General features: G+C 36.0%; 1 protein-coding gene across 3 annotated transcripts in view; it reads left to right on the forward strand.

Annotated features, from left to right (window-relative positions):
- LOC105384884 (centaurin-gamma-1A) overlaps positions 1–15,088 on the forward strand; it is a 65,204-nt gene that overhangs the window by 36,061 nt on the left and 14,055 nt on the right. The window contains exons 1-4 of one of the 3 annotated variants that reach the window (XM_048623034.1): positions 11,522–11,699; positions 13,276–13,417; positions 13,637–13,771; positions 14,804–14,934. In XM_048623034.1, coding sequence (XP_048478991.1) covers positions 13,363–13,417; positions 13,637–13,771; positions 14,804–14,934 — 321 coding nt within the window. In that variant the 5' untranslated portion in view covers positions 11,522–11,699; positions 13,276–13,362. Of the gene's footprint in view, positions 1–11,521; positions 11,700–13,275; positions 13,418–13,636; positions 13,772–14,388; positions 14,715–14,803; positions 14,935–15,088 lie in introns of those variants that run through there. The other 2 variants (XM_038108195.2, XM_048623035.1) reach the window with 2 other exon arrangements.

Genomic DNA, 15,088 nt, shown 5'->3' on the forward strand with positions numbered 1-15,088 from the left:
ATCTCGAATACTTTGTCTACGCTTACCACTGGTTACAATTTTAGTGTGCCGTAATTTATTAATTAATATTTACGTAACTAAGCTATAATTAAGAAGTACTTCCAGAGATGCATTTCTTTTCGTTAAAAGTTTCGTTCAGTTATTTGTTTTTCTTATAAACTTTTATCCTGTTGTCACTATAGCTTACAGGTTTACATAAAGCTAGGTAGGTTTAGTAAATGCTGAAGGTGATAAGACCCAGGGATTCTTAAATTTACCTTACAAAATTCTGTTGATAAAAGTGTTGTGAAGGTGTTGAAGTGGAGTTAATCCAAGTAGAAAAGTAAAACGATTCGGGTAAACCACTGATAGGCACATAGGGCATTTGGTGAGCTTCTATAAGGGGGCTATCGAATGAGTTGTTCAACAGGACTACTGATAGTGTAAGCCTATTGGATAATGATACCTGTGTCGTAGATGGTGTCTGCTTGACTGGACATTCGGTGAGGATCTACAGTGAGGGCTCTAATCGATCACATATTTGAGAGGGGATATGGGTCTCAACTCAAGTATTTAGTTTAACTTTGTTACTTAGGTTCTTTTCTTAATTGCAAAGACATTGGGAAGAAAACAGTAAGCAATTCACCCAATGCATCGATCGTATGGAGAAATCACTGAGAAACATATAAGGCGTTTGATGAATTCTTATAAGAGAGTTATCAAATGAGTTGCCTGATAGGATTGATTATGTGCACGCCTGTCGGGTAATGACACCTTTGTTGTCCTCATTGGGTGCGCTGGCCGAGTGGGTGGCATCTATCTGCAGTAGGGGGCCTCGAACTCGTTGCATATTCGAGATAGCGAAGGGTACAGCGACTGTTACCTCGAATATCCTAGTTTTAATATTACTAAGTGACAATAAAACACTGGTTACAATACTATGAATTAAGTAAATTTAATATGAGAGTATTGGGGTTTATCACCTTCACTAAGATATAGAGTTATCATTGTCTATCAAGTTAAGTAGGTAAATTTTTATCCAATTGCATTTCCTAAAAATTTAGGGGGTGGTTGTAACGAAACTTATTTGTATTGTAAGGTTCTGATATTAGTTTGTTATTTTCATGTACCGTTATTCATGTATAATGTATAAGTCTTAGATAGGTAAATTTTTATCCAATTGCATTTCCTAAAAATTTAGGGGGTGGTTGTAACGGAACATAGTCCGTCCGTAGCAGACTTATACATTATTACAATATTTATGTATAGATGGGCGAAATTTTTATTATAAGCAAAATAAGACTATACGCTGGTTGGAAAACACAACCATACCGAGATGTAGAAATGCCACACTAGTGCCATCTATTGGGTTAGACTCGATGACGCATTTCCTTATATGGTAATGTTCGGGGGGTGTTGTGTCGTTCGAATCGACAGATACCTAGAATAAGTACAAGTCTTATTGTTGACGCTTAGAGTTTAAAGAGATATCATACTAGATTCGGTTATATTATGTTTCAACCGTTTATACGGCTCTGTTAATTATTGTTTGATTATTGAAATGAATGACGCCATAGTGATAAGTTATTATTATGAGGATCAGATTTGCACAACACTAATTTACGCGACACTTTACGTACTACGCCTCCTTGACGCTCAACTGAGTATCTTTTAGTTCTAATTAATCGAATCAGGACTTGAAATTAGTAAATACTAGTTAAATAATAATAATATTAATTATCAATAATTATAGAACAATAGTCCATCGGTTTATTACCTTAAAAATATTTAATAGTTGTGTTATTGTCTAGCTCAGTGGCGCCACCTGTAGTCTAGGATCTTGGGGATGGGGTTGAATCGATAAAGTTCGATGGATGAACCGGAAAAGAAAGAAAAAAAAAGAAAAGGGAGTCGATGGTCAGGAGAGGCTATAAATAGATTTCGGGAAGAAAACTCGCCCTTGGTCTTCCCGCGGGATTTCGTGTGATAACATCAAGCCTTTGCATTTTAGAGTTTTATTTAAAGGGAAAAGGGGATAGAGAATGTATTTTTATAAGTGTGTGGATACGGTGGATTGCAGCTTCGACCAGCCGGCGGCGGCGCAACAAGGAACCTCAGCTAAGTGTCGATTGGATTTTATAATAACCACTATTTCGAGGTATCACAGCATATTATTATCTATATTCCACTCCATTCATAATATCAAAATATCTATTTATTTTGTTCTGGTTTCAAAATTCGAATATTTCCATAACCTAAAAATCCACTTGTTCCCCATTATTAATTGTTCAGCATCTTGGCCATTTTGAAATTGAAGGCTGCTAGGGTACCTAGGTTTATTAGGAGAGACCCAAGGAAACCACCTTTTACTTCATCAATCAGCCTTAAAGATTCTATTACATAAAACAATCAATTTACAAGCATAAGTACATTCGACTATGGGAAAATTACCCCACTTGTTTCATCAAGCTATGTTTGTTTACCTGGAAGGAATAAACTTAGTTACTTATATCAATATAGTACAGATATTGAATAGTATGTTCTATTGAGATGATGGCTAATGAGTCAAGTATTTAAGTATGTTACTTTTACTCACAGCAATCTATCTACCTGAAATTGTTTCACCCAGCAGTCTTTGCATACCCAGTAAAGAACAGTAATTAGCATAATACAGACCATTAGGTGTACCTATGTTTCATTGTGGTGGATCATAACCTATGTTCCAACATATTTGGTTTACAACCTTACTAGGCTTGCACAACAATCTGAATAAGTACCTAAGTAATAATAATGGATGATTCATCAGATATATAACATAATTATGTGGAATCCTATTCAGTGATAAGTGCTTGCAATTTAAGTAAATCTATTAGGTAACATATTAGATCATTCTGAAATTGTTTAGGTTACAAGAAGATTCATATTCCTAGGTAGTCGGTACTTATTTACTTATCTCCTGAGATACACTATATAAACTTATTTCTACCAACTCCATCTAGTTCTCATGTAAGCATGTACTTATCTATTCAGTCTTGAAACCAGAATGAAGAATATGCTTCAGGTTATTCATATTAAGCTATGAATCTATTTAGCAAAATTATATTCTTATTTGAATCAGCATTCCTATTTAGTACTTAAGTAATTTAAAATCTACAGCTAGCTCAACCTACTTTGATTCTCTAAGAGTGGTTATTATAAACATTACTTATTACTTGTATTCTTAATATTTGAAATGATTTTAAACATTTTTCCACCGGGATGAAAATTGGCCGGACCATATTTTCATAAAATACTATGTTTCTACTTGAATAATTATTGTGTGTACTTGTGTGATTCACTAGTTTAATGATTCTCTATGGTTTTATTATGGGTTTAGCTACACTTGGTAAATTCAGGTATTTGAAGTATTGTTTATCATAAAAGAAAAAACCATACTTAACAATTAGGCAGCAACAAAACCAACAAACATTTAAGTGTTGTATTGTTTGCAAAATAAATCTACTTTCAAAACATTAGTTCAGAACTAAGAAACCCAGATTCTTAATTTATACTTACTTACTAGGTACTTGATACTAGGAACATTGTGTAAAATGTGGGGTTGTATAAAATGCATTTCATCTTCAAACCACTTAGATGCTAAGCAGTTAGGTTTAGACTGTGGGAGAGTAGGTTATTGAATTGAAAACATGCTATCCTTTTGTATCTCATGTGTGGTGAATGTTATTGATGTATAGTTAGTGGATCTAGGCCTCTTACTCATTGATGTGATAGATATGATTTTGGTATTTACTTACCCACCTAAGTATGTAAAGTTTGCTTTATTGGAATTCAATAGGTATTTACTTCAGTACCTCAATTACTAGTTATGTATCAGAAAACAGAATAGAATTCATGTAATTTAGTAAGTATTCCTTTTATTCAATGGTTATATTGGCCATAACTTGTACCTGACTGACTGTGACTAAGACAATTCTTATATATTCAGCAAGTTAATGATAATTTATAATACTTAAAAACCTGCATTATACCCTTTTATTAATATAAATAAAGATTGATTTTGCTTTGGAAAAGATGTTAAGAATATTAAACAAAATTAATAAATAATAGGGTCAATGAGTCAGTTGCCGACCTAGTTGAGCACCAACTTTACTTTTACTAAAGTGATCTACTTGTCTGATTAAATAAAATAAATACCTTCAATTAGATACTTATACCCGTAGGGTCAATGTGTTGGATGGCGGCCATAGGAGCACTAACACTATTTTAAGTTAACTGAAATATTTGGAAAAGATAAAATAAATATTTCCATAGTGAATATTCATGCAATTTTACTTTTGAAGGTTAAATGGATATCATTGGCTATATATTATTGACTGTGACCATGACAACTTTTACATATGAAGTGATTAGTAATAATTTATTATACTTATTATCCTTCTTTAATTCTGCTAATATTAATAATTATTGATTTGGGTTTGGATAAGATGTTGATAATATTAAACAAAATTTATAATTAGGGTCATTGAGGCGATTGGCGACCGTAAGAGTTTCAACTGTATTCTATTCTAAATAAAATTTACTAAGTTTGGAATAAGATAGGAAAATATTTTCATAGTACATGAGTTACTTACTACCGATAAATAAATTGAAATGACTTCTTATCAGCTTGGGTAAAGGAAAGCAGTTGCTGAATTGGATTCTTCTTACAAACTGACCAATATACATACCATATACAGGAGGAGATGATGACAGTTAGTTATTAATAAGTAATGTTGAGCTTGACTGTGATGAAGTTAATTAGAGGCAGGGAAACCACCTCGAACAACTTGTAGGTACCATGGTAGACACAAGCCAGCATCGATAAAATATTAATTGTCACATAACTCTGAGATCTACAATATAGAGATACATTTGAGTGATTGCTCTTGACACAAGCTGAAATGGGAGATAGTAATTATATTCTAATTATGTCATTATTGGAAGACATTGTACTGTGACGATACACATGAGTAGACTCAGGAAATATCCGTGTCGAATAAATGTATAAGTAGACTCAGGGAATATCCGTGTCGAAAATACAAGAGTAGGCTCAGGAAATATCCGTGCCGAATAACTATTACACATTATGGATACATAAGATATCCGTGCCAAATAACTATTACACATTATTAAGTAGACTCAGGAAATATCCGTGTCGAATAAATGTATAAGTAGACTCAGGGAATATCCGTGTCGAAAATACAAGAGTAGGCTCAGGAAATATCCGTGCCGAATAATTATTGCTTATTATGGATACAGAAGTAGGCTCAGGAACTATCCGTGCCGAATAACTATTACACATTATTGATACATTAAGTAGACTCAGGAAGTGTCCGTGTCGAATAAATGCATAAGTAGACTCAGGAAATATCCGTGTCGAATAAATACTTAAGTAGGCTCAGGAGATATCCGTGCTGAATTGTGAAGCTGAATAAAATATTATTAACATCATCTGGATCCCAATCAATAGATCCTTTCCTAGGCTTTGACTGACTGACAAAAAAAACAGTTTGAATAGAGCCAGTGGGCTAGAGAAGGTAGATGGGTCTGGTGGACAGATCTGGTCGTCCTTCATAGGGTGTGCGAGGCGGGGCGCACCTTCTATTCAAATTAAAAACCCCTTTTTTATAGATAATTTTGTATATATTTAAATTACTTTTGTTTAATTAAATCATGTATGTTTTAAGAAATAACTATTGCTTTAGCTTTGTTCTGTTGTCCTAACAAATAGATAAACTAGGGATTATGAACTAGGGTTCTAGGGATTAGTGCTAGGGTAGGGATTCTCTCAACCTCCTAAAAGAACTTGAGTTACTTCGGAAATGTAGAGTCCTAACCGCTAGACTAGACGATCACGTATTGGCCAAACGAATAATGCAAAACACGTATACCGTTACAAGACTTCTCTTCAGTTCGTTTCAGTTTAGTTAGGGCGAAAAATACGTCTCAAATAGGTAGGTTAGAGTCCGAAGCGTCACTACAGGGGGGGTATATTACAGTGGGAGGTTCAACAATGTTCACTGAACTTAGTACTCTAGATTTTGTCGGAAGTGGGAAATCCTGCTATTTTAAGTGGACTTTATATTCTTTACGATGTCGGATTGATGCTTTCCTGAATCAATTTTTCTATGAACATTGTAGATTTCCATTATTTTGTTTCTATTTTCTAAGATAAATTTTAGTTATCAATTATAATAATGCAACGATAATCTGCTTATAGTCGCAGTTTTTTAAGGCATGCGAAGAACGGGAAATTCGGGAAACTTCGTCACATATTCTCCTCGGCCATTCCTCAGAGCCTGAAGACAAAAGTGTTCAGCCAGTGCGTCCTGCCAGTGAGGACGTATGGTGCAGAGACCTGGACACTGACGGTAGGACTGGTCCACCGATTTAAAGTCGCTCAGCGTGCTATGGAGAGAGCAATGCTTGGGGTTTCTTTGATAGATCGTATCAGAAATCAGGTTATCCGTCAGAGGACGGTTACCGACATAGCTGTCAAAATATGAAAGCTGAAGTGGCAGTGGGCTGGTCATATCTGGCGAAGAATCGATAACAGTTGGGGTAGACGAGTTCTCGAGTGGAGACCACAAACAGGCAGAGGGAGTGGGACGCCCTCCTGCCCGCTGGACCGTAGGCGGGTAGCCGGTAGTGGTTGGAGGAGGAAGTCCGAGGACCGAGTGTTGTGGCGCTCATTGGAAGAGGCTGCAACTGAGATTTACCAACTCCTCAATGAGTGGTAGTGTTGCGGTACAGTGCCAGGCAACTGGAGCGGAGCGGTCATAGTTTCTTTGCATAAAGACAAAGGCTCTCTCCAGATCCGCAACATTCACCGTGGCATCAGCCTCTTAAGTATCGTTGATTCTGTATGCAAAAATTTTAATTGAAAGGGAAGACAGGGAGACAGAGAATAAAAAATCTTGGATGTGTGGGCATGGTATTTGTAGAAAGGGAATGGGATTTGTGGATTAAGATCTTATCACTACGAAATATCACAGATAGGTCCTGGCTTAACAGAGTTCTGTGCCTTCTTAGATTTAGGGAAGGCTTTTATAGTAAGTAGGAATGATTTTGTGGGACACAATGTCCGTTTATGGAGTGGACAGCCAATTGACGCGGCACTGGGATCCCTTTAGGAACTTTGGCTTGCGTTAGGATAAATAGAGCCTTCACTGACTGGTTTAGCATCCACAGGGGTATTAAGCCCTGCTTAATGTGTGCTTCGCCTTGGCTGTTTAATCTATTTAAAGAAAGTTATCTTAGGGATATAAAAGATGATAAAGAGGATTGCGAATCGAAAAGTTACTTCTTAAGTGCACGCTGTATGCTGACAATTAAGTCTTACTATCATCGTCGGTAGAACAGCTGCAAAAATAAGTAACTTTCCGGTATGTTGTTGAAAAATGAAGGGAATGAAAGGCAAAAGTAATGATGTTTGAAAGAGATGAAACAGTGACTGAGTGTAAGATCACGATAGAGAATTAAAGAGTACAGCAAGAGAATGAGTTTGTATTGTTTGGGTAGCCTGTTAACGAGAGATGTAAGGGGGATATTGAAAGTGAAAGTGGGAAATCAGATAAATTTATTGGAGCCTGGAACTCTGTAATGAGGACTAGGAGGAGTAAGAAAGTGTCTCAAAAAGCTCGTTTGGATGTTCATGTGAGCGTTGTTCCCTACGTTGATGTAATTTATTATTGTTATCACTAAAGATCTAGCATATATTGCAGTTGTACAGTAAGAGGCTGAGAAACCTGCAGCTTACAGTGCACGTGACTGCACTAGTTCATCTTCAAATCCATTAGGAATTTTATTGACGGTTGTTATCCGAAAAACAACAAATAAAATAATAAAATATCGGTACCTATAAACATACAGAATGTAAAAGCAATGCTCCTGAAATCATGAACCACGTGGTCCTTCAGTCCAACTAAAAAAGTCTAAGGGACATAGGTACCTACGCAAATTATCATTTTTTTCAGTTTACCATACAGAATTACCTACTCTGGAATATTATGTATGGGATTTTGAAAGATGTGAGTGTTAAATTAAAGTAAAATATTTTTATAAATACCAGAGCTTTTAACTGTTTTTGAAAAATCTGCCCTTAAAAGAGGCCTTTCTTACTAGGCCATGGTCACATCAGCAACTACGTATCCAAGCAGTCTATGGAAATGTATGGTATTAGCGACGATGCCACACCGTCGCCAAGTGAGTTAGGTACCATACATTTCAATACTTACAGCTTGGACACGTTGCTGGTAACGCGGTCAATGAGGTTCTAGTGAGGCTGGGCTCTAACTTTTATAGAGAGCCGGTCGAGATTTTACAACGTTTACAGAAAATAATGGTACAATGTACCACATCCAACTCAATAGTTTAACATTATGTACAAATAACAAGGTTGGTTCTTCCATATCCAACAATCACAAGGGAAAGAAGAACAAATAATAAAGTCGGTAATACCATATACAACAGTAGTACTTGAAACGCAAGCAAGTAACAATGTGGGATGTGGTACATCCGACGCAAAATTAAAATGATGCGCAGTTAATACTGTTGGATGTGCCGTTTGCTACAATGTTACCTGTTCAGTACTGTTTATACAACTACCATGCGAAAATTTTAATAAAATATTAATTGTTAAAAAAAATACATTGTATTAAGCAAGCATGTTAATGTGAGATGCTATAAAAATATATATTTGTTTAATTGCATCCGTTTTAATGGAACATGTTTGTACACAAGTCTTCAATTTCTGTCATACATTGTCTTGAGATCTTTACCCGTTCCTTGATACACAAAGTCTGCCATTATTTAGAGCAAGACATTATAGTTTCATTTTTTTTATAAATTAATTGGTCTTAAAGACCACATAATAAAATTGTATCACGCAACTTGGGCTCATCCCGCTAACATGGCGGGAAGTGGTAGATACGACCGGCCGCCCCGCTTGCCCGCCCCGGGAACAGTGTCGCAACATACTTACCGACAGTGTTAAGCGGTCGCCATGAACAGATCCGACTTTTTTCCACAAGAAAAATCGGGAAATATTCATAATTAAGAGCTGAAACTTTCCTAACACCTTCCTTATTGATATAATGACCTTCTAGTGCAATAATCTGAAAAATGGCCAAAAGTCAGTTACGACATTGTTAATTGCTACAGTCGATATTATGTCAATGAAGTGAAGCATTCATTCATTCATGTCTTGTTGATAATATTCGCTAATTCATTCATTCAGTCATTTAGAGTTGCTATCATAAAACCTAATGTAAAATGTATTATTATAGAGTTGTTTGAAACGAACCCGGTGGATAATAGTGTACTTATTTGAAAAAAAGATGAATAAAATATGTTTTTAATTATATACCTACCTATAATATGCTCTTTCCGACGATAACCATAAGTAAAATATTTGTTGAACCATCCGGCCGCAGGGTAAAACAAATACGGGGGCTTTTCGTCTAGAATTAACTCGTAATTTGGAGCACCGGAACCGCGAGCTCGACAATTTAATTAGACCGGGCGTTATTAATTCCCTTTTCCTTATAAATGTAGCGTTTTCCTATCGTGTTTTATAGAAGAATATTTTGAGAAAAACATACGTAGGTATATGTTTATTTTTTTCTTATTCTTTTTTACACTGTATATAACTATGATATAAATAACAAGTTTATGAAGTAGTAACTCAACTATCTCGCAATATTTTCTCAGCTCACTATCAAAAGAATGACCAGATTTTAGTTAAAATATATCTGTCGGTCACGTTCTGAATGCTCGTTGAATAGGATCAAAGGCACGACTGGGGTCATGTTTCTAACTTAAAAAACACTACGGTGTCGTCAACCTCGTCTATGTTAGTACCTCAGTTTGCTAAAGTCTTATAAATAAAGATTCACCTGAAGAATATTGACGTAGTAAATGTTATTGTAAACTTAATGAAACACAGATAGGGTTCATTGCGGAAATGACGTGACGTGCGTGACCGCAACAAAGACAAAAAGCAGGATCTCTTATTCTGGGGTCCCGGGAAGGTATTGTATTTCTTTCGATAGAAACAAAAGAAAGCAGAGATAGTTGCAAGGGTCACGTTTCGGCTCGAGTTACCTGCTACTACGCTATTCCCGGAGGTACTGTTCGCTTCGGAGCTCAAAACACTAGTAACAATACACGCACAAGCGGTACAAGTCTTCGTATGTAGATGCGCCTTCCTTTGTTCAAAATAACTTACCCATTCTCCCATTCCCTATCATGCGTGGACTAAAAACCTGTTTCGAGTGCATATCTACACATATATAAACATTGGTACTTATTGTTGCAAGTATAGGTACTCTGTAGGCCACTTGGAGGTGTGTGGGTGGAATTAGTGTAGGATGGACATTTACGGCTTTTACAGTCAGTCTCCGAGAGGAACTTCAAAGTCAACATATTATTGACTATTAAGTGGCTTAAGCATATAGACCTACCGAAAAACACGGCACCGGGTAATGACCAACGCAATTTCAAACACAGGAAATACATTCATAATAGTTTCGTTAAAAATATTTAGTAAGTACTTACTGCAATGTACCGGACATGTTATCGAATCGTAATCGTCACGGATGTGCAAATCGTTTAACTGGTCCAATGTCCTCTAATGATACCCTAGTGCGAGATTGCAGGGGAAATTGGGATTATAATTTAATATCATGATTATTATTATTATGTCTTAGTAGGTATAGTGTGGTCAGGTAGATATTTTTCTATCGAAAAAATCTAGTCAAAATCTGTGCATCACATCGTTCCTAATTTTTTTATGTATAAAAATATATTAACAATAAAAAATGTATACTTAAATGTTATTTTTATTTTTTACAGTGAAATACAGAATTTTACACGCATTCTCGGGCAAACCGTCATAGTTGGTGAAACAGCAGCAGCTGCACGCATAATTTCTGGGTACATCGATTACTTCCCCGTTTCGCTTAGTACGAGCGGTGTTCATGCGTGGCGCGTGGCAATCGAAGATGAAAGTAGTTTTAAAAGCCGTGATTAGTAGCACAAGATGTATCATTGGTGAAAATTTATATCTTAGTAGCTCGTTCGATATTTTCTCTATGACGGTTATCGACCTTTATTTGAAATTTTGAAATGTCTCAGTTCATAAGTCGTCTGCGTTTCAAGGTCTTGAAAGCTCTACTGGTCGTACATTGCCCTTTGACCTAAAGTATACATATCTGTTATCATCATCTCCAAAGTTTTTGTTCAGGCAACTGAAGATAATGGGCAAGCAATTTACAATTTTTGCTTCTTACATATTTATAATTATTTGGAAAATACGATGTGCCCTTAGCTAGTAAATATATCTACCTACAGCTTAAAAACCTCCGAGTAATCTAAGCTCGCATATTTGCACCCTTTTGCAAGCGAGTAAAAATGCATTTGTTTCCATCTCACACAGTGTGCAGATAATCCCTTAGTAAGAGAGAAATAGATATACACGCAGGCTTCACTCACCTAAGCATTGAAATCGCCCGCCCGCCCAGTCGCTTTCAGAGTGCCGCCCTGAGCATACAACGCGTTTTTCAGCTTTATCAGTGCCCATATATTAAATTTCTGCTCAATTTGTAGTGCAATTTTTACCAAGTTAGTATAAACCCCTCCAATTGTGTTGGATTATATTAGATAGTGTCCTGAAATAATGGGTATGTTAATAATTGTCTCATTAAGTAATTGTTTATGCAAGTGTTACTATTTTTCTTGGGATAGAACAGTTAACAAAAACATAATCATATTTTAATGTATGTGAATTTTGTTAAACCCTATTTTCACGGTCATGAAATCTTCAGATTTGATAAAACCTATGTAATGAAAGGTAACAATAAACATTTATATTATCCTTACGGTTAACACAAATGGTCAATCGATGTCAATGTTGTTCGTGATGCTTTTATAGTATCAATCATATTGACTGTACAAAAGTTGGTCATTTTTGATTATACGGTCCCGTTGACTTGAACTTTCAATGACCCAAGGTAAGTATGAAATAGTAGGTTCCTAGCGGACTCACTCAGGTACCGTACCTGTTAGTAAATTTAAATTTTATATACACGGCCTTACCAATTATGTATCAATACATACAAGTGTATTCAGTGTACAGATAATTTATTAAGGCCTCTACGTTAACTGATTTTAAATTAATGTTTCATAACAATCATGTAAATGTGTTAAGTCATAATTTCTTCCGTAGCTTGATACTGATCAAAAATAAAAGTGTAAGTTACATCATAAAACCTGATTTTCTTGTTTACATGGAGTGATAAACATAGGTATCTAATGTTATGAAAAGGTTCACGTATTTGGACGCATTTGATCACTTATTGACGGGTGATGGTACATTGTACCTACCCGTCAATAAGTGATCAAATGCGTCAAAATGCATGAACCTTTTCATGTTGTTCGGTTACCAGCTTGCCGTATATGAGATGATGACGTATCCCCAGTAGGTACCTATCTCTACTCAACATGGCTATTGTTATTTAGAGGATGGGGTGACACCCGCCTACACACATCTCCTTCACTGAAGTGGAACCTTTGAAAAGAATATACATACCATACTACCTATTATAACATTCAGATGTACAGTCAGCTTCATTAGTAGCTATGCACTTTGATAACTCATCTAATATATTTTTTTTAAGTTCAGTTATGCTACAGTTTATCACTATTATGTAGATAGTAACTATATTATTATCAGTTAAACTCATCGCTCCTTTTGTACAGTATCAACATAACTCAAAAATCTGCTTTATGGGAAGTCGCCAATAACTAAAGTGGAGTAATAAATAAGCTATTTTAAAATCTATTTTTAGGTGTGTCGTTTAGTCGAAACGTACTAAAGGTGCGAGATATATTTTGTAGATTACAATTCAACCCCTTCATTGTAACCGCCATACCTGCAAATTCCCCGGACATACTGTAGTTTACAACTGTACTATAATATTATTATATAAACAAGGCTAACTATGACTTCTGACTGTGCATATTTCTTGAGCAATAAGAGTGAAATTCTAACTGAAACTGTTGTATTTAGGGTCTTTTCCAGTGTAGGCTTATGATATGCCATCGCTCTGCTGTCACTACCTGGGGGTGCTTCTTTCTTCACCCCTGTATTATTTTCCAATCTCAGTGTTACTACTTTAGGCGATTATAAAAACGTGTACAAATAATTGGTATATTTCTGGGCTACCATCTATTAACATATTTTTTCATTTGTTTCAGTTCACGGCTTGGGTGGATGCTGTAATCTTTGTTTTTAGTCTTGACAACGAGATCAGTTATAACACAGTCGCTAGCTACTTTAACAAAATGTCTCACTATCGAAATTCCTCTGAAATTCCCATCATATTGGTGGGAACACAAGGTGCGTATATGTATAGTGATAAATGCTATCTCTATGCTATCTCTAATAAATATTATGTTTACTGATTGACATCACTATTACATACTACTACCAAACCAGTCAAAATAAGATTGCATAAGATGGGGTTTTATTATGAATAATACATCTTATAAAATTACGCATGAGCTAGTTAGCAGATTATTTCCTGTCTAGTTTTAACGATCGGCTACACTCTTTCAGATTCCATAAGTGAAAGTAGTCCACGCGTCGTGGATGACAACCGAGCCCGCAAGCTGTCGAACGAACTGCGAAGATGTTCCTACTATGAAACATGTGCGACGTACGGCTTGAATGTCGAGCGTGTCTTCCAAGATGGTAAATAGCTGATTTATAATCCGATATTTTTTATTTACCTGACGTCATCGTGATCGTTATTTTCGATGAACACACGATAACAATTGGTACGATAGAATGCTGCTACATTCTGATTTGATTTAGGTACAATGTACCGGTTATCTTGATTGGAATCGACATGCCTGTTATCTTGAAATTATATCGACGGGCTTACTTTTCTCCGTACAGTTAGGAAGGTAGGAAGTAATACTATTTATCAATGATGTGCACAAATAGTATCGGTAAGTAGTTACCTATTTATAAAAGTTTAATTTATTCGTGGGCTTCTAAAATGTCTTTCTGTTATAAAAAAAAAACTTTATAAAATATACCTACGTTTGTCTATTTTAATTCCATTCAAGAATGTTGATAAAATTCTAATAATTTTATCAACATCTTTCAATGGAATTAAAACCAGACATAAGTATATTTTATAAAGCATTTTTCAGTATATCAGTAAAATTATAAATACTAGGTATAACTAGATAGCTACTATTTACAAAATAAATGAAATCTTAATCTTACTAGGTATGCTCTATTGGGAAATGGTTTTGTTCATCGCGGCATCCGATCGGCATATCGCGTGGCGTGGGGGATTGCTCGGCGCGCAGTGGCAACACCGCCATCTTGCCGGGTGGTCGTTCGTTTCGTTCATTCTTCCCCATTCCCGTTTTGTTTACAAATTTGACAGATGTGTTTTTCGTTGTTTGCTCACAACGACGCGTTGGATTTTTGCATTGCAAATAGTGTAATCGTAGTTTTGTGAATGGAATTATGGATAGAACACTTATTTTCAAGTCCAACCTATCGCCGATATCGAGTTTGAGGCGTCGAAGCTCGTGCTACAACATACAAAGAGCAGAGGAACGCGATCGAAGACAATCGGCAAAGTTCGAAATCGTGTCTAAAAACCAATATTCTAAATGTTAGTGCTGGTGTTATGGTGTTTACAGGGTGATAAATTAATAATTTATGAATAGTTAGTGGTTCTAAAGTGTGTGTGTTTGTTTGCAGCGTGCCAGAAGATAGTTGGTTCGAAGCTGTCGGCATCATCCCAGTGCTTGTCGGGAGGCTCCCGACCCGTCACCCCGCAGCCTCCCATCGCCAACTCCCCAAGTCACAACCACTCCACATTCCTCTATAAGGTAAGACACACTCTCGTTACATCATATTCACTTAAATACCATGCCACAAAGCCAATGATGAATAGCTACAATGTGTGTTGAATTCGGTGATGTTATGTGAAAATTGTTACCTAATTTGCATGTTTTGGTGATCAAGACCATTATAATAAATTGG

Source organism: Plutella xylostella, chromosome 9, assembly GCF_932276165.1.
Source record: "Plutella xylostella chromosome 9, ilPluXylo3.1, whole genome shotgun sequence".
NCBI lineage: Eukaryota > Metazoa > Arthropoda > Insecta > Lepidoptera > Plutellidae > Plutella > Plutella xylostella.